The 19,118-nt window shown below is 35.4% G+C and overlaps 1 protein-coding gene across 2 annotated transcripts in view; it reads left to right on the top strand.

Annotated features, from left to right (window-relative positions):
* The window catches only part of KIF3A (kinesin family member 3A), an 88,172-nt gene extending 71,813 nt beyond the window's left edge, over nt 1-16,359 (top strand). For both annotated transcript variants that reach the window (XM_060296205.1, XM_030869667.2), the window contains 8 exons: nt 5,687-5,843; nt 6,088-6,268; nt 7,034-7,144; nt 7,505-7,630; nt 11,196-11,249; nt 11,612-11,680; nt 12,273-12,397; nt 14,370-16,359. In XM_060296205.1, coding sequence (XP_060152188.1) covers nt 5,687-5,843; nt 6,088-6,268; nt 7,034-7,144; nt 7,505-7,630; nt 11,196-11,249; nt 11,612-11,680; nt 12,273-12,397; nt 14,370-14,418 — 872 coding nt within the window. In that variant the 3' untranslated portion in view covers nt 14,419-16,359. The remainder of the gene's footprint in view (nt 1-5,686; nt 5,844-6,087; nt 6,269-7,033; nt 7,145-7,504; nt 7,631-11,195; nt 11,250-11,611; nt 11,681-12,272; nt 12,398-14,369) is intronic.
* The last annotated feature ends 2,759 nt before the right edge of the window (nt 16,360-19,118 follow it).

The raw sequence follows: 19,118 nt of genomic DNA, 5'->3' as shown, positions 1-19,118 counted from the left end.
ATTTGTCAGTTTTCCCTTGCTGCTTTCAATAATTTTTCTTTGTCTTTAATTTTTGTCAATTTGATTGCTATGTGTCTCGGCGTGTTTCTCCTGTATGGGACTCTCTGTGCTTCCAGGACTTGGGTGGCTATTTCCTTTGCCATGTTAGGGAAGTTTTCGACTATAATCTCTTCAAATATTTTCTCTGGTCCTTTCTTTCCCTCTTGTCCTTCTAGGACCCCTATAATGCGAATGTTGCTGTGTTTAATGTAGTCCCAGAAGTCTCTTAGGCTGTCTTCATTTCTTTTCATTCTTTTTTCTTTATTCTGTTCTGCAGCAGTGAATTCCACCATTCTGTCTTCCAGGTCACCTATCCATTCTTCTGCCTCAGTTATTCTGCTATTTATTCCTTCTAGTGTATTTTTCATTTCAGTTATTGTATTGTTCATCTCTGTTTGTTTGTTCTTTAATTCTTCTAGGTCTTTGTTAAACATTTCTTGCATCTTCTTGATCTTTGCCTCCATTCTTTTTCCAAAGTCCTGGATCATCTTCACTATCATTATTTTGAGTCCTTTTTCTGGGACGTTGCCTATCTCCACTTCATTTAGTTGTTTTTCTGGGGCTTTATCTTGTTCCTTCATCTGGTACATAGCCTTCTGCTTTTTCATCTTGTCTATCTTTCTGTGAATGTGGGGTTTTTCCCACAGGCTGCAGGATTGTAGTTCTTCTTGCTTCTGCTGTCTGCCCTCTAGGAACATTTTTGTTTCCACATAATCTTCTTAAGGGAACAGTTCAGAAATAATTAGATTGATAGTGACAAACACATTGGATATTCTAGAACTAATTAACAAAATAGACAACAAAACCGCATGGTGTAATCATTTTTCTAAATTCTTAAAGACCCATTAAGCCAAATTTTAGAAATACAAATATAAGTGATTTCATATTCAAGATTTTTCTCCTTTTTTTAAAAAAAAATTTTTTTTAAAAAAAGAGTGTTCTGAGTGGGAATGAGTATCCCTTCATTCATACATAGAAGGTAAAATCTGTATGAATATAGAGGTGAGTGACATGACACACCTGACATCACTGTGTCAAAGCAGTCCCTCCTGCCCTAACTCAGAGCAGCTTCCTTTCCAACTCTCCGATCAGCATTCATGGCATCACTGCCCTTTCCTTCACCAGAGCTCACAACATTTGCTCTGAATCTTCCCTTTTCTTGCTAGTCTCTTCCCATTTACTATCAATTTTTCATACAAGGTGCCTCCCAGGAATGTTGCTTCTTCTTCATAAGCCCAGCCAGTTCTCAAGGATAATACCTCAACCCCTGTACAAGAGTCCATTCTGGTCTTCCTGCTTCCACTCAAATCTCCTGGGCTCAGAAGTGCTGGCGTGCTCTTCTTCATCTTTAATTTTTATCACACAGTTCTACTGCTTGAGAAATAGCACTCCAAGGCCCTTATTATCTGACTTACCCTCTACAAACGCATAGCTCATTACTTTAAAAAAGATATTCTGTTACAGGTCCCTTTAAGGCTGTATTGTCTACCATACCTAATGCTAAGTTTTGATGGAAATCCATCAACATGGTATCATACTCATCCCTGCCTTCTTACCAGAAAATAATGACCATAATTTCACCATTAACCTTTCACTTAACCTTTTACCTTTTTTTAAAGTGAGGAATCAAACGTCTGGTTATGTATGCTCATGGGTGCTCGTATAATGAAAATGAAATTAATTCAGTTAACACTTCCTGAAATTCTTCTCTTTAACTTTACCTTGCCAAAGTTCACCTTCACAGTTTTGGTTAGAGCACATGGTAGAGGAGAAGTTAAAATATTACCACTCTGGTTTGGCTCAATTAAATACTCTATGACATTAAAATTCTTTTTAGATTTTTTTACCTGAAATTTTGTGCTGAAAATTTACACTTTTAGAAAAAGAAAGTTTGTTTTTTGGTTGGTTGGTTGGTTTGGTTCATTAATATTTTTTAAAAATCTTAAAAAAAACCAGTGTAAACGTAACTTTTCATGATACCATGTTTTTAAGTGCCTGGTTAGGAGAGTTGGTACCTATTCACATTTAGCTTAAAATATTATTTGGGGAGAAATATGATTTATTGGACTGATTCCGGCTAAAATAATATGTTACTTGAATATCAGAGTTTTGAAACTGAACCTAGCTATATATATGCATGGTCATCTTTATGAAAATGGTATGAGAGCACAATAAGATTTTTGCTGCTAAAACATCAGTTTGAAAATATTACCTGAATGGTTTTGAATAACTAATGCAATTCAGGCATAGTAGTAATTCATCAATATGCATGTGCTTTTGTATTTCTACCTATAAAATTTTTTTTTTATTTTACTGTTTCTTTATGGGTCTGGAAACTGTATGTTTTTATTTTGTTGTTGTTTTTTACATCTTTATTGGAGTATAATTGCTTTACAATGGTGTGTTAGTTTCTGCTTTATAACAAGGTGAATCAGTTATACATATACATATGTTCCCGTATCCTCCCTCTTGCGTCTCCCTCCCTCCCACCCTCCCTGTCCCACCCATCCAGGTCATCACAAAGCATCGAGCTAATCTCCCTGTGCTATGCGGCTGCTTCCCACTAGCTATCTGTTTTACGTTTGGTAGTGTATTTATGTCCATGCCACTCTCTCACTTTGTCACAGCTTACCCTTCCCCCTCCCCATATCTGCAAGTCCATTCTCTAGTAGGTCTGTGTCTTTATTCCCGCCTTACCCCTAGGTTCTTCATGACGTTTTTTTTTTCTTATATTCCATATATATGTGTTAGCATACGGTATTTGTCTTTCTCTTTCTGACTTCACTCTGTATGACAGACTCTAGGTCCATCCACCTCACTACAAATAACTCAAGTTCACTTCTTTTTATGGCTGAGTAATATTCCATTGCATATATGTGCCACATCTTCTTTATCCATTCATCCAATGGTGGACACTTAGGTTGTTTCCATCTCCTGGCTATTGTAAGTAGAGCTGCAATGAACATTTTAGTACATGACTCTTTTTGAATTATGGTTTTCTCAGGGTATATGCCCAGTAGTGGGATTTCTGGGTCATGTGGTAGTTCTATTTTTATTTTTTTAAGGAACCTCCATACTGTTCTCCATAGTGGCTGTACCAATTCACATTCCCACCAGCAGTGCAGGAGTGTTCCCTTTTCTCCACGCCCTCTCCAGCATTTATTGTTTCTAGATTTTTTTGGTGATGGGCATTCTGACCAGTGTGAGATGATATCTCATTGTAGTTTTGATTTGCATTTCTCTAATGATGTTGAGCATTCTTTCATGTGTTTGTTGGCAATAGGAAACTGTATGTTTTTAACTAACAAAACAATTGCAACCCTAGGAACCTAAAAAATTAATGTACATGTGTCAATCAGACCATTTACTCTATACTCCTATGGTTTTCACACATACATTTTTTAATCTTAACATATTTGCCATTTTTTCTTTAAATATTTACAATTTTAGAGTGGAAAGGAAGTTATAATTTTTTAGTGCATACACTTACTTTATACCTGAACTTATAGTTTCCCCCCTCAAATTTCTAAGAAATAGTATTACTGATGGGAAATCCTTTCTAGGAATTCATTGGAAATAGGAGTTAGATTACTTTTTAAAATTATTTCTTAACAGTGTAATTCAGAATGTTCAGTATAGGTGATTGTGCCAAAGAATCCAACAGAGTCAGGTCTATGGCCTGACTTTGGGATTGCAGTGAATCACACCACACCGAAGCGTGAATTTGGATCAGTGCTTTTGTTTACTCTTCTATTTAACTTACTTGTTTTGTGGCTTTAGTTTGCTTTGGACTTTCTTGTATTTCTATAGAAGTGAAGGGTAATGTATTTTAAACCTTTGGGGGTTTTATATGATTTTAACCCAAAGAATTAAAGCCTGTGAATGATTCATCGTCTCTTGGTTCCTGAAAGAGTTTATTCAGATATATATCTCCATCATCTTTATTTTTCAGTTCTCTTTCCTTGTTAGCATGAGGGGTTAGCTTTTGGTGGAGACATTAACAGTTTATAAAAAACTCTTCTTCTTTACACTCTTCTGTGGTCCTCTGGGAAGGAAGTTAAGAATGACAGAAAGCTTTCAGGAGAGCCTCAGACCAATTCTACGAAAAATTTGATTGTTTTTCTGAAGGAAAATATGTTTCAAAGAAATTGTATTACCAGAAATGAATTATCTTTGATTCAGTTTCATAACCAGTTTAATAAGCTAGTTTTTCTTTTCTCTTTCTTAGTTTTTCATTTTAATTTCATGATTTTTAAATTCAGTAAAATTTATTGAACGTCTATTATATGTACATAAAACACTCTACTAGACATTATAATCAAAATAATCATTTTGAAGCTGTATTTCTTAGCTGCATTATTTTGTAGTATTTCTACTTACATTTGACACTAGGAATGTTTAATCTGACTTAGGGAGATTTAGGATCCTGAGTTTGACATCATAACAAGCTGTTTTAGTTCATTTAAGGTATGATGATATATTGTGACAGCAACTGTAAAATGCCTGTTTAATTCATATGTAACTGTTACATAATTAGTATAGAGTTACTTCCTTTAAAAGTATACTATGAAGTAAAATACTTTCAAGTAATTTTATCAAACACAATTTTAGAAAACCTCTGAAAATATATGTTAAAAACTACTTAAAAATTCTGCCTGATATTTTTATCTGTACATTTTATACCTATATGGGGCTTTTTTAAAAAAAATTTATTTATTTATTTATTTATTTTTGGCTGCATTGTGTCTTCCTTGCTGTGCGCGGGCTTTCTCTAGTTGTGGCGAGCGGGGGCTATTCTTTGTGGTGTGTGGGCTTTTTTTTTTTTTAAGAATCAATTCTGTCTATTTATTTTTGGTTGTGTTGGGTCTTTGTTGCTGCACGTGGGCTTTCTCTAGTTGCGGAGAGCAGGGGCTACTCTTCATTGCGGTGCGAGGGCTTCTCATTGTGGTGGCTTCTCTTGTTGCAGAGCACTGGCTCTAGATGCGCGGGCTTCAGTAATCGTGGCATGCGGACTCAGTAGTTGTGGCTCGCGGGTTCTAGAGCGCAGGCTCAGTAGTTGTGGCACACAAGCTTAGTTGCTCCACAGCATGTGGGATCTTCCCAGACCAGAGCTCGAATGCGTGTCCCCTGCATTGGCAGGTGGATTCTTAACCACTGTGCCACCAGGGAAGTCCCTTTGTGGCTTTTATTTATTCATTTATTTTAATAAATTTTGTGGGGAGGTGTTTTGAGAAGCCACTTGATTTTGTACCTGGTTATCAGAAAAAAGTAACTAAATAATCATATTGCTTTTTTGACGATATGTGTTATTTGGGGACATACAAATATCTTTGCTTTTTTTATTTATTTAGGTTTCCTGTTTATCTTTCTCTTTTTTTCCCCTGCTAATCTCTTATGCTTCTTTTTCACTTACTTCTGTTCTTAGTTTTCACTGCACAGTTGGACAACAGTTTGAATTTAGCAGTTAGTTAAAAAGATCTTCTAGGGACATAATAAATAGAAATAAAATATATTATTCAGTTGATTTCCTTAAAATTTTGACATTTGATTTTCTTTTCATGAGGAATGTATCTTTTATATTGAAGATAATTTATGTGTCTGAAGCATTCACTCTGAAGTGACTGTTGGAATTATATGACTCAAATAGGTAAAAAGAAAGTTTCCCCAGATAAAATGGTTGAAATGCAAGCAAAAATTGATGAGGAGAGAAAAGCACTTGAAACAAAGCTTGACATGGAAGAAGAAGAAAGAAACAAGGCTAGAGCTGAGTTAGAGAAACGGGAAAAAGATCTTCTTAAGGCCCAGTGAGTATTACTGAATTGAGATGGATTTGTGATTTAAATTTCCTGGTTTTTCTCATAGGATGTATAAGCAAGAAAATTGAATAGTAATTAAAAGCAATACTACACAGTTGTGTATTTGATAGAGATGTTATATAATTTTATTCCTATTTTGAAATTTTACATCCAAATCCTTGTTAAATTTGGGGAAATTTAGTAGAACAGTAGATAATTGATGGATACAGAGTGTTCTCATTTTAATTAACAGACAAGAGCATCAGTCTTTGCTAGAGAAATTATCTGCACTGGAGAAGAAGGTAATTGTTGGTGGTGTTGATTTGTTGGCAAAAGCTGAGGAACAAGAGAAACTTCTTGAAGAATCCAACATGGAATTGGAAGAAAGGAGGAAAAGAGCAGAGCAACTTCGCAGAGAACTTGAGGAAAAGGAGGTAATGTAAATTTTTGTTTCTGGTTGATGCTTCACCTAAGGTATTTAACTTTTCTAGTGAAAAGCTGAATATCTATAATCTTAATAAAATTAAAAAAAATAAATTTATTTACTTTTAGCTGTGTTGGGTCTTCGTTGCTGCGGGTGGGCTTTCTCTAGTTGCGGAGAGCAGGGGATACTCTTTGTTGCAGTGCACAGGCTTCTCATTGCAGTGGCTTCTCTTGTTGCGGAGCAGGGGCTCTAGGCACACAGGCTCAGTAGTTGTGGCATGCGGGCTTAGTTGCTCTGTGGCAGGTGGGATCTTCCCGGATCAGGGCTCAAACCCATGTCCCCTGCATTTGCAGGTGGATTCTTAACCACTGCGCCACCAGGGAAGTCCCAGGTGCACAGGCTTCACATTGCGGTGGCTTCTCTTGTTGTGGAGCATGGGTTCTAGGCATGTGGGCTTCAGTAGTTGTGGCACGTGGACTCAGTAGTTGTGGCTTGTGGGCTCTAGAACACAGGCTCAGTAGTTGTGGTGCATGGGCTTAGTTCCTCCACAGCATGTGGGATCTTCCCGGACCAGGGATCAAACCCATGTCCCCTGCATTGGCAGGTGGATTCTTAACCACTGTGCCACCAGGGAAATCCCTTAATAAAATTTTAAAGCATATCTGTGGATTGCTTTGAAAGAAATAGTTGCTAAACATTTATGTCATTTGTTAAATAATTAAACTTGTGATTTAATGAATAAAATTATTCTGAAGTTTATCACTTTATGTCATAGCAAGAACGCTTGGATATTGAAGAAAAGTATACCAGTTTGCAAGAAGAAGCTCAAGGAAAGACCAAGAAGTTAAAGAAAGTTTGGACTATGCTGATGGCTGCAAAGTCAGAGGTTGGTCTTTAAGAAGTTACCTATTATTGTAGTTTGAATTTTTTAGAAAAGAATTTCTTTGATTAAGTATGATTAAGAATCCTAAAGGAATCATAATATGTGCTTACAATTTTAAAGAAGTAAAATTTTTGCCTTTATTTGCAATTTTTAATTTCAGCTGTTAAGCTAAATTGTTTATTTCCAACCTTAACTAATAACATGGAATAGACAATGATAGATAGTGTTACTCTGTCCATTGTTTTTGTGAAAGAACTGGGTAAGCTCTTACAAGGTTTCCTAGACCACTGCCCTATGTCAGATGGAATTGTTTTGTATTTAAAATCTTGTTTGTCCTTAGTATTTTCATTGATTTTCCGTTAGATGGCCGATCTCCAACAGGAACATCAGAGGGAAATTGAAGGCCTTTTGGAGAACATTCGACAACTTAGCCGGGAGCTTCGACTTCAGATGCTTATTATTGATAATTTTATACCTCAGGATTATCAGGTAAGTGGGAATTTCTCTGTCTTAGGTATTAGGTCACTTGGCTGGGGTTAAGGACTAAAGAAATATAATTTCTAATTTAATTAATGGTAAATATTTACATTTCAGTTGCTGATGATAAAATTTTCTTGAACTAATGGCCATCACATTTCACTTCAGCTGTTAACTGTTCTTAATACATAATTCTCTGTTTGAGTAACTAAGTACCTGAATAAGAATTTCTTAGTCCTGGGAGGAAGGCCAAATTCATGTAATTCATGTAAAGACATAGGTCCTGTTTATTCTTTCAACATTCTTTATCCTATAATTAGAATAAACAAAACTCCTGTGCGAACCTTTTCTCCTTGTTTATGGATGCTAATTCTGTGTGTGTGTGGGGGCAGGGGAATGGTAAAACATACATAAAATTTACCATTTTAACTATTTTTTTTTTACATCTTTACTGGAGTATAATTGCTTTACAATGGTGTGTTAGTTTCTGCTGTACAACAAAGTGAATCAGCTATAAGTACACATATATCCCCGTATCACCTCCCTCTTGCATCTCCCTCCTACCCTCCCTATCCCATCCCTCTAGGTGGTCACAGAGTATTGAGCTGATCTCCCTGTGCTACGCAGCAGCTTCCCACTAGCTATCTATTTTACATTTGGTAGTGTATATATGTCCATGCCACTCTCTTACTTCTTCCCAGCTTCCCCTTCCCCCACTGTATCCTCAAGTCCGTTCTTTACGTCTGCATCTTTATTCCTGCCCTGCCTCTAGGTTCATCAGTACCGTGTTTTTAGATTCCATGTATGTGTGTTAGCATATGGTATTTGTTTTTCTCTTTCTGACTTACTTCACTCTGTATGACAGAGTCTAGGTCCATCGACCTCACTACAAATAACTCAATTTCGTTCCTTTTTATGGCTGAGTAATATTCCACTGTATATATGTGCCACATCTTCTTTAACCATTCATCTCTTGATGGACATTTAGGTTGCTTCCATGTCCTGGCTATTGTAAATAGTGCTGCAGTGAACTATTTTTAAGAGTACAGTTCATTGACATTAAGTACATTCACAGTGTTGTGCAGTGATCACTACCATCCATCTCTAGATGTATGCTAACTCTAAATACTAGTATAATTTAAAAATCTTAGCCTCTATTATTCTTTTCCCCACATTTCTGTCTTTCCAGTATATTTTAGTGAACTTTAACATTGATTTTTTTAACATCTTTATTAGAGTATAATTGCTTTACAATGGTGTGTTAGTTTCTGCTTTATAACAAAGTGAATCAGTTATACATATACATATGTCCCCATATTTCTTCCCTCTTGCATCTCCTCCCTCCCACCCTCCCTATCCCACCCCTCTAGGTGGTCACAAAGCACCAAGCTGATCTTCCACTGCTACGTGGCTGCTTCCCACTAGCTATCTATTTTATGTTTGGTAGTGTATATATGTCCATGCCACTCTCTCACTTTGTCACAGCTTACCCTTCCCCCTTCCCATATCCTCAAGTCTATTCTGTAGTAGGTCTGCATCTGTATTCCCATCTTGCCCCTAGGTTTTTCTGGCCTTTTTTTTTTTTTTTTTTTTTTAGATTCCATATATATGTGTTAGTATATGGTATTTGTTTTTCTCTTTCTGACTTACTTCACTCTGTATGACAGTCTCTAGGTCTATCCACCTCACTACACATAACTCAGTTTTGTTCCTTTTTATGGCTGAGTAATATTCCATTGTATATATGTGCCACATCTTCTTTATTCATCTGTTGATGGACACTTAGGTTGCTTCCATGTCCTGGCTATTGTAAATAGAGCTGCAGTGAACATTTTGTTACATGACTCTTTTTGAATTATGGTTTTCTCAGGGTATATGCCCAGTAGTGGGATTGCTGGGTCGTATGGTAGTTCCATTTTTAGTTTTTTAAGGAACCTCCATACTGTTCTCCATAGTGGCTGTATCAATTTACATTTCCACCAACAGTGCAAGAGGTTTCCCTTTTCTCCACACCCTCTCCAGCATTTATTGTTTGTAGATTTTTTGATGATGGGCATTCTGACCAGTGTGAGATGCTATTTCATTGTAGTTTTGATTTGCATTTCTCTAATGATTAATGATATTGAGCATCCTTTCATGTGTTTGTTGGCAATCTGTATATCTTCTTTGGAGAAATGTCTATTTAGGTCTTCTGACCATTTTTGGATTGGGTTGTTTGTTTTTTTGATATTGAGCTGCAAGAGCTGCTTGTAAATTTTGGAGATTAATCCTTTGTCAGTTGCTTCATTTACAAATATTTTCCCCCATTCTGAGGGTTGTCTTGTCGTCTTGTTTATGGTTTCCTTTGCTGTGTTCTAAGTTTCATTAGGTCCTGTTTGTTTATTTTTGTTTTTATTTCCATTTCTCTAGGAGGTGGGTCACAAAAAGGATCTTGCTGTGATTTATGTCATAGAGTGTTCTGCCTATGTTTTCCTCTAAGAGTTTGATGGTGTCTGGCCTTACATTTAGATCTTTAATCCATTTTGAGTTTTTTTTGTGTGTACAGTGTTAGGGAGTGTTCTAATTTCATTCTTTTACATGTAGCTGTCCAGTTTTCCTAGCGCCACTTATTGAAGAGGCTGTGTTTTCTCCACTGTATATTCTTGCCTTCTTTATAGAAGGTAAGGTGACCATATGTGCGTGGGTTTCTCTCTGGGCTTTCTATCCTGTTCCATTGATCTATATTTCTGTTTTTGTGCCAGTAGCATACTGTCTTGATTACTGTAGCTTTGTAGTATAGTCTGAAGTCAGGGAGCCTGATTCCTCCAGCTCCATTTTTCTTTCTCAAGATTGCTTTGTCTATTCGGGGTCTTTTGTGTTTCCACACAAATTGTGAAATTTTTTGTTCTAGTTCTGTGAAAAATGCCAGTGGTAGTTTGATAGGGATTGCATTGAATCTGTAGATTGCTTTGGGTAGTAGAGTCATTTTCCCAATGTTGATTCTTCCAGTGCGAGAACATGGTATATATCTCTCCATCTATTTGTATCATCTTTAATTTCTAACATTGATTTTTAAAAATTTATTTTGAATCTATATACAGCTTTAAGAAATTTGTCTGAATATAAGCCTTAGTATTTTTTTTCCTTTGGACCTCAGCTGCACAGAATTACTATTTGGCTCACAATATACTGTCCTTGATGGTCCTTGGATGGCCTACTTTTGTTTAGTTAGTTATTTTGTAGTGAACTTGTCACCCAAAACAAAAGCTAGGACCATGGTAGTGACCTGTTTCTAACCAAGTGGTTTCCCTCTTGCCTCTTCTATCCCTTTACCTCTTCAAGCTCAAGGTAACCACCATCCTGAATGCCATGTTCTTTATTTCCTTGCTTTTTATTTTTATACAGTTTAATTGAATCTACATATATTCCTTGAAAGTATATATTTTAAAATATATAAAAGGGGCATCATGCAGTATATAATGTTTTGAGACTTAACTTTTTTCACTTACTATATTAAGATTTTAGTTCCATGAATATTTTTCAGTATTTTAAATGTTATTAAATATTAAAAGTAGATCATCTCTGACTCTTTTAAAAGGAAATGATTGAAAACTATGTCCATTGGAATGAAGACATAGGGGAATGGCAACTAGTGAGTATTAACCTTCATCCTTTCATGAAATACTATGGAATACTTCCTGTAGACTGGAGTTGTACTGGCTACAATGCGGAGAAAGGTGGTCCAGAGGATGAATCAAGTGAGAAGCCACTGAAGTGGATAAGATGTTTTAATAATTATATTATAACACACAGAATATTCTGTGTGTTATACATAGTAGAGATGGTGTAGGTTGGTGTATAGGACTGAATGACCTCTGGGGTCCCTTTCTATTCCAGCATTCAAATCATGTTTTATGAGTGTGCCATCAGTATATCTCATAGTAATTTGCCTCATTCATAGTATTAATTGCTAATTAAGATAATTCTCCTCCCCTTCTTTTTTCCTTTTTTGAGAAATGTGTTGCCTACACAGGAAATAACATGAGAAAGCAGACTCCAGTTCCTGATAAAAAGGAGAAAGACGTAAGAGTGCTTTTTTAAAAAAACAAAACAAAAAAAACTACAGTTGGTTCTTTGTAGGAATATGGGTCACTAAATTGTGTTATCATCATGATATCTATTAATCAGCTCAGCTGAAAAATAGGCTACTATTTTGAGAATAGAGGCTCTAGGATGGGGTGATTATTAGGACAGTTCTGTTCACCTTCAGTCGTGATGGCAGGCATTTCTGTGACAAGAGTGGCATGTAGTTCTCTTTGGAGACTCTTTTCACCATCTCTCTGGGCCTTGGGGATTTGGTTAGAGACTAGAATAAGTCTGTCCTTTTCAAAGCTGATCCTAGTCTTAGGTCAACAAGAGGAAGTAGCAGCTTTAGGGAAAACAGCAGCAGTTTTTCTTTACTACTAAGGAATTTATAGTGTGTCAGGGCTTCTTCACCAACACTTAGTGAATACATTTGAGATAAATGGCATTAGAAAAAGATATCTTTAGATATTTATTTGGTTTTGTCTTTGGCCTTTCTTCCTAAGAGTTTATTTAGTATTTTAAATCTTCCCCCAAATCTGGTTTAAATTCTTCTGTGAGAATGTCTTGTGTTTATTTCCTTTACATATAGCCCTTTGAGGTGGACCTTTCCCATGTGTATCTTGCCTATACTGAGGAGAGCCTACGGCAGTCCTTGATGAAATTAGAGAGGCCACGGACTTCAAAGGGGAAAGCCAGGCCAAAAACAGGGAGAAGGTAAGAACTGTCTTTGAGTCCCATGAGCCAAAGGCAGTGAGATTTTCAAATTAAGTACATTTAAAGGAAATTTAGTTAACATGATAAGTATTTTGTCTGATATATTTAAATATTGAAATCCTATGTAGTTACAATTTGAGTAAATAAAATCTGGCTAAAGAATTAAGGTCTTCCAACTTCTTTAGCCCTCCTGAGTAGTAGAATTTATTGTTAATTTACTTTGTTCTTTCCAAATGTATAATAAGTCATTACTATTTTAATTCCTTAATCCTTAAACTAATTATTCTAGTGAGATGCTAATTAATTTGCCTCGTTAGACTCCCAAGGTATTGTATTCAGCTGATTCATTTTTCTGTCATGAATACTGCCCCAAGAACCTTGATTTCCTCAGTCACCAGTTAAATAAAACTTCTCTGTCTTTCCCTGTCCTTTGACTATTGAGTAGTTTATATGTATTGTAACATAGCCCAGAGAAATGAGAATGTGAAAGCCCTGGGCTGGAGCTTATTTCTTCTCTCCCTTCCCTACATTAAGTACTGTTCAGCTTATTTAAACTGACTAACAGACTTTGGGGCTCCTGAAATGACAGGAAATAATAAGCTTATATTTTTCCCTACTTTGAGTACCTAGACTTTTGAGTTACGTGTAGGGTGAAGTCTAAGTTTTAATATTTTTGTGCAACGTAATCTCATAGACATAACCTAAGTTTTATAAATTTGGGGAGGAGGAATCAGTAGCATATTAAAAGTGTACAAATTTTTATATTCTTCAACATTTAGATGTCAGACATTAAAAGCATTTCATATGCGAACAGAAGCCATGCATGTAATATTAATGAATGAAGCAAATCAATTCAAAGAAACACCAATTCCTCTATGTCTTTGACTTTTCCACTTTTAATGGAGGTATTTTCCTCTTAACTCTGCAGTTAGTAAGAAAAGTGACAGTTCAAGTATGATGATAAATGGTAAGACAGTTGCCCTCAGTGTGGGAGAAAAATAGGCAGTGGTGTGGGCTGGGGCAAAACGGAGCGTGTTCTGTCTGGAGTGAGTGGCCTGTTACCCTGCTTCTAGTTAGTTTGGGGAAAGAGGGCCCATGGTTTCTGGATCTTCTTGTTTCAAAAGAGAAGCCAGAAATCAGGATTATTTACGTGAGATCTCCGTCTTTAGTCACTTTTTAAAAGCTATGTGGACCTAAAACAAACAAGCAAATAATTTCATAAGATATTTGGATACAGTTTTCAGAATGCTTATTTTAAAATATATACTTTTTCAGTTTAATCTAAAAAAAAACCAAACAAATGTGAGCTAACATTCGCCGAGCCAAATCCAGCATCTCTGTGTGCCAGAATTAGCCTGCTGTATTATGAAAACAGTAAATGGCCATAATTATAGACAAATATACATGATAAGTGGTTTATTGATACTACATTACATTGCTTGACAATGTTCAATGTGATATTCCTCATTAGAAGCACATGTTTCAGTGTGCTAATAAGCAAAACTGCAATAAACATGATAGATTAATGGAACATTTCCATCATTTCCTACACAGTCATTTGTGAGTTGTTGCTTCAGATGATTTGTGACTCTGATTTTCACTGAATAAGCTGGCATCTTTAGCATACCCCAGAAGAGATAATAAGGGGGTTCAAATCTGGCAAGCATGCAGACCGCTTGGCCTGTCGACATTGTCTAGTCCAGTTTATTGTTCACTCACTCCTTCATCACTGTGGGTGGTGGAGTGGAGGGCCTTGCTATTGTGCTCACTCTAGGTGACCTTTCCCTAGCCTGAAAAGGCAGACATTAATTGATCTCATGGTCAAGCATGTCAAACCTTGGCCTGTTTCTAGAGTCTATGGCTGCCTGGTATTATCTACTACAATTTACATACAATTTACAATTATGTAAAGTGTTTGCATTTCAATCTTTTAGGAAAGCATTCATGTTTTCTTTTTCTCTTCTCCAAACAGAAAGCGTTCTGCAAAGCCTGAAACTGTAATTGACTCTTTACTTCAGTAAATGTTACAGACTTAAAGTCAGAATAAAAATTAGTGATATCCTCATGCCTGGACAAAACCTTTAATTAAAACACTGAAGACTTTTGTGTTATTTCAAATAATGGAAGCTGTAGATCATGCAGTAAGACTGGAACTAATAATTTGCCTAATAACTTTTAGTCTATATATATTAAGTTAATATAACATTAAAATTGTACAATTGGTAATTGTTCAAATTGTCATATTAGTTTTCAACTTATACTGTGCAGGGAAGTTGAGAGAGCAGCTTATACTATAGAGAGTTGCAGTTTAAATGTATACATAAATCTGCTAGTGATTTACTCAACTACTGTATATTTAGATAACCGGATATTCAAAATAGAAAAAAAAATATAAGTCCTGTTTTGCACATAGAAAGTTGCAGGTCTAATTGTCCTATGTTTTCCTGTTATATATGAATGTATGGGCTGCAAATCTAAGAAATGATTCTATCCTAACACCCACCTGGCCTTTTATAATATGTTCTAATTTTTATACTAACATTCATTGCATTTAAAATATGAGATGGGTGATCTTATTGAGCTATAGAAAATTTTATAATTCTATAGTCAATCTTTAGAAGTATACATGTTTAAAAAACAAAAGTTGAAGATATGTTTCATCTGGACCTCTCATGATTTCTTTTTGCCACTTTGACTTCAAGTCAAATTTTTTGTTTGTTTGTTTTGGTTTCATGTTTCTTGAAACATTGAATCTGTACCTGAATACAAAGGAGTCACAGCTGCAGAAAATTAAGAAGCTAAATACTGATCACTAACATTTGCCTCTATGGCTATTATTTTTTTAAATTCACTTTGAAACATGATTAACTGATGCTTTCCTGTGTCTGAGTTCTAAATTTTGATGAAAATTGCTCTGTTTCTCCCAACTGAGAAAGATCTCCGTTTTCTAGAAAATACAGACAAAGCAAGAAAAATATCTTTTAATTCTTTGCCTTTAAAACACTTTGTTTTGTCTTTCTTCTTATTTTATAAAGAAAATATTCTTCCCTGAATTTCTTCCATTGACAAATCCAGTTAGACCATACCTCTAAAATAAAAATTATTTTTATTTTATAGTAAAAAAAAAAAAAAAAGTCATAGAATTGTTTGTTCTTTTGTTGACTGCTTACAAAATTTTTATTTTTTTAAAGTTATGCTACTCCAAAACCACTATATATATATGTGTGTATATATATATATATATCTTTTATGAGTTTTAAAATTATGTAATCAGCCCTGAAACGCATTGGCTACAAGTTTTAAGACTTCATAAATGAGTATTTATTAAGTTAACATTATTTTAGTAAGTTTGGTTAAATATTGGTTTATAATTACAAAGATGTATATAGAATGGGGGTGAGCGAATGTAGCGTTATTTGTGAGGTGGTGGTAAAAATGTGTCCATAAATTTAAAGTACATTCCAAAGGTGATGTACTAAATATCCTGTGTATGGTGAATATTTTCTAGGTAATAAGAATTGCAGTTAACTGGCAGCATTTTCTTTGTAACGTGTAAGATAGTTAGACATTTATAACTTTGTGGGGCATTGTTTAGGTACCGTGAAGACTTGAGGTGAATTTATGTCTTGTAAAAGCTTTGTGTAAGCAGAATATCTTGGCAATTGTAGATGCATATTTAACTCTGTTAATAATAACTCTAGAGAAATCTTAATTTTACCAGTAGGAAAAAAATATGACTACTTCTTCTTTTTAAAGAATGCACGTGTCTACCCTTTAACCATCCAGATAATAGAAAAGGAATAACTTTAGAATTAAGCTTTAAAACATTATAGAAAATTTAAGCCAGTGTGTTAGGTTTTTTTTTCTTTTCCACGCCATAGCAGTAACAAAACAAAATCTATAAAAACTCAAAACGTTGAGAAATTTTAAAAACAGGCTACTTTAGCAGTTTTTTTTTTAAAGCATTTATATTAGAACTGATTATACCAGATGGGCATTAAATAGTCATCTTATATAATACCAAGATTAGATATTGGAGCCAGGCCTGAGTATCCATGTGAAAACATGGGAACCTGACTTTAGAGCTCTTCACTTAGCTCTAATCATAGTAGTTCTATGGTTTCTTCACAGTTACTTTGTGTCATTGTCCATAAATGAAATATTTTGCAACTTTGGTGTTAATTTCATGAAAGGCTATAGATGAACAAACTTGCTCATTATTTGATATAGGAAGCAGATTTAAAATGAGTGTCACATATAAGTAGGTTATTGAATGGCTATTTTTCTCTTTAATTTAAAAAAGTAATATTTATTAAAAGGAGCCTTGGTAGAATGTTGTTTGTGGTATGTTCTTTAGTAAACCTTGCAATTACATGTAGTAATAAGGATATTAAAATATAATAGTATTCCCCATTTTTGTCTAGATTCTTGTGAAGTATAAGAGTAATCAAGGTGGCGGGTCTACATCTATGTGTTCGTCCCACAAGTAGAATCCATTTGACATGCTGTGGCATCTACTTTCTGGGAAAAGGGGACTTTTTTTTGCTGCAAGAAATTTAAGGTTACTTTGGGGGAGAGGGTGGTGCTACTTCAACTGTAACATGTTTTTAAAATTATGATTATAGGTTTCGGTTGTTTTGTTTCTAGTCTTTTAAAAATATTTTTTCCCTTAACTCTTATCTTAAGGAAAGTCCCTCCCTTTCCTACAGGGCTGTGAATTAAAGAACGGGTAGAGTTTACATTTAAGTATGCCAGTGTCTGCCCAGTTTCTTAATGTATGCATTTGTTTTCCTTTTTAGTTATTCTTTGATCTAAAATGGTAGAAGAAAACATAGATCTTCCTAGTGCCTTTGAACTTATACTGTAGTCTAATTTAAATCATTAATAACTTAAATAGCATTACTACAATACTGTATACTGGCCAGAATTACAAATCGTATGATAAGTTTGTCGTATTAATTTCAAAAGCCAACTTTCATTGTATTTTATGTATATATTGTATTTGTTCAAGTTGTATATATTGATATTGTATGTATACATACAGCATGGTTAAATAAGAAATAAAAACCTTTACCTAATGCCTGTAATAGTGGTCTGCTTCTTTACTGAGCTATTTTTGTGTTTATGTCCATCCTGATCTTAATAGGCAGGTTCTTTGTGCTTGGCTCTCAGTTTCATGAGGTTAAGAGAGACCTGTGTAATTTCACACCAGAAACTCTTAATGTTGTGGGTCTTTAAACAGAAATCATCATGATACAGAAACCTGGGAGAGATGTTTTTTAAAATGCCCCTTCTCATTGATAAAATTTATTTTCACCAAAAATATTTTAATCCAAGTTTTGTTATCCTTGTCATTAGGTGTTTGAGAACAGAAACTTAAAGAAGTCTGTATGGAAAATAAAGGTAAAAGGAGACGTTTCTTATTGGTAATGATATCATGATATCTTTCAAAAACTTTTAAGGAGCTTAAAATATCTCCAAAACAATAACATTGCTTGGATTATTGTTAATCGTGTGTTCTTTGGACAAACATTTATTGATTACCAGGCACTGTGCTAGGCAGCCTCAAGAAGTTCACAGAGGACATTGAGAAGTTTTGATTTGTTAGCAAGTTTCAAAGGATTTCAGTGTGCTTTTTGTGTAGAGAGGAGACTCCTCTGGCCATTTCAGGTCTTGCTCTCTTCCTCTTCCCAAGTGCTAGCTAGTGTAAAACTTCTACACATGTTTGTAGAATATGGAAATAAAATTAGAGGCCTGCCATAGTGTAAGCAAGATAAGCAATAGTGCACCTTCCCACCCGCGGCCCCTCCTCCCCAGTTGAGTTCTGGAGCTGTGATACTATCACCAAGCGACACCACTAAGGTGCACCCTCAGGGAACCTATTACTGCCTGTGTTGTCAGGATGCTGCTGAGGTCGTTGTCCATCCCACCTTCTTATGAAGACCCTCAAGAATCTCTTTTTAAAACCAAGTACAGAAAAACACAAAAACCCCAAGTACCAGCCTAAGGTAACACAGTTAGTATGTGACTGCAGGAACTGTTCACATGATTCTGAAGCTGCACCCTAAACTTAAAGCAAGCTTGGAGGAGCCTTCTAAGCACATGTTATAACATTATCTGAATGTCTCATTCTTAAGCTTTTTCATTTGCAAAGCAAATCAAGTATTCAGTCCTCCTTCGGAAGTTGAACAAATGTGTGGGAAAATGATTATGAAGAGGCTACTTCAAAAAGAACCTGTTTCCTCTCAGCATTTATCTTGGGCTTCCTGTGACCCAGTCTTCAAGTTACTTTTATCAACGTTATCAGAACATCACTTTGTCTTACCCAAACACGTTTATGGCTCTGACTAAAGAATATGACAGATCAGACATTCTTCTACACCTGCTCCCCTCCCCTACCCCTTTTGAGAGGACTGGGGAAATTTTAGGTTTTAATCAAAGACTTTATTTCTCCAGTTTTACAAAGGAATTTAACTGGGACTTTACAACTGAATAAAATATTTCTCAGAGTTGATACCAATCTTCACAAGAGGATATTGCCTAACCCAACCTACCAGAGTCATTACAGAAATATTATGTTTGCCTTGATTTCTACTCCATCATGAGTTATGCCACTCAGTCACCAGGTGTCTTCTGTATTTACTGTGGACCCATGCTGTGCTGAGTAGAAGGTCCTTGCAAAGCTCATGACCATGTAAGTGGAGAACGACAGTGCAGCATG

Source organism: Globicephala melas, chromosome 3 (genome assembly GCF_963455315.2).
Source record: "Globicephala melas chromosome 3, mGloMel1.2, whole genome shotgun sequence".
Lineage (NCBI taxonomy): Eukaryota > Metazoa > Chordata > Mammalia > Artiodactyla > Delphinidae > Globicephala > Globicephala melas.
Note: the sequence above shows the minus strand (reverse complement) of the source record. Positions and strands in the feature narration are given on the sequence as shown.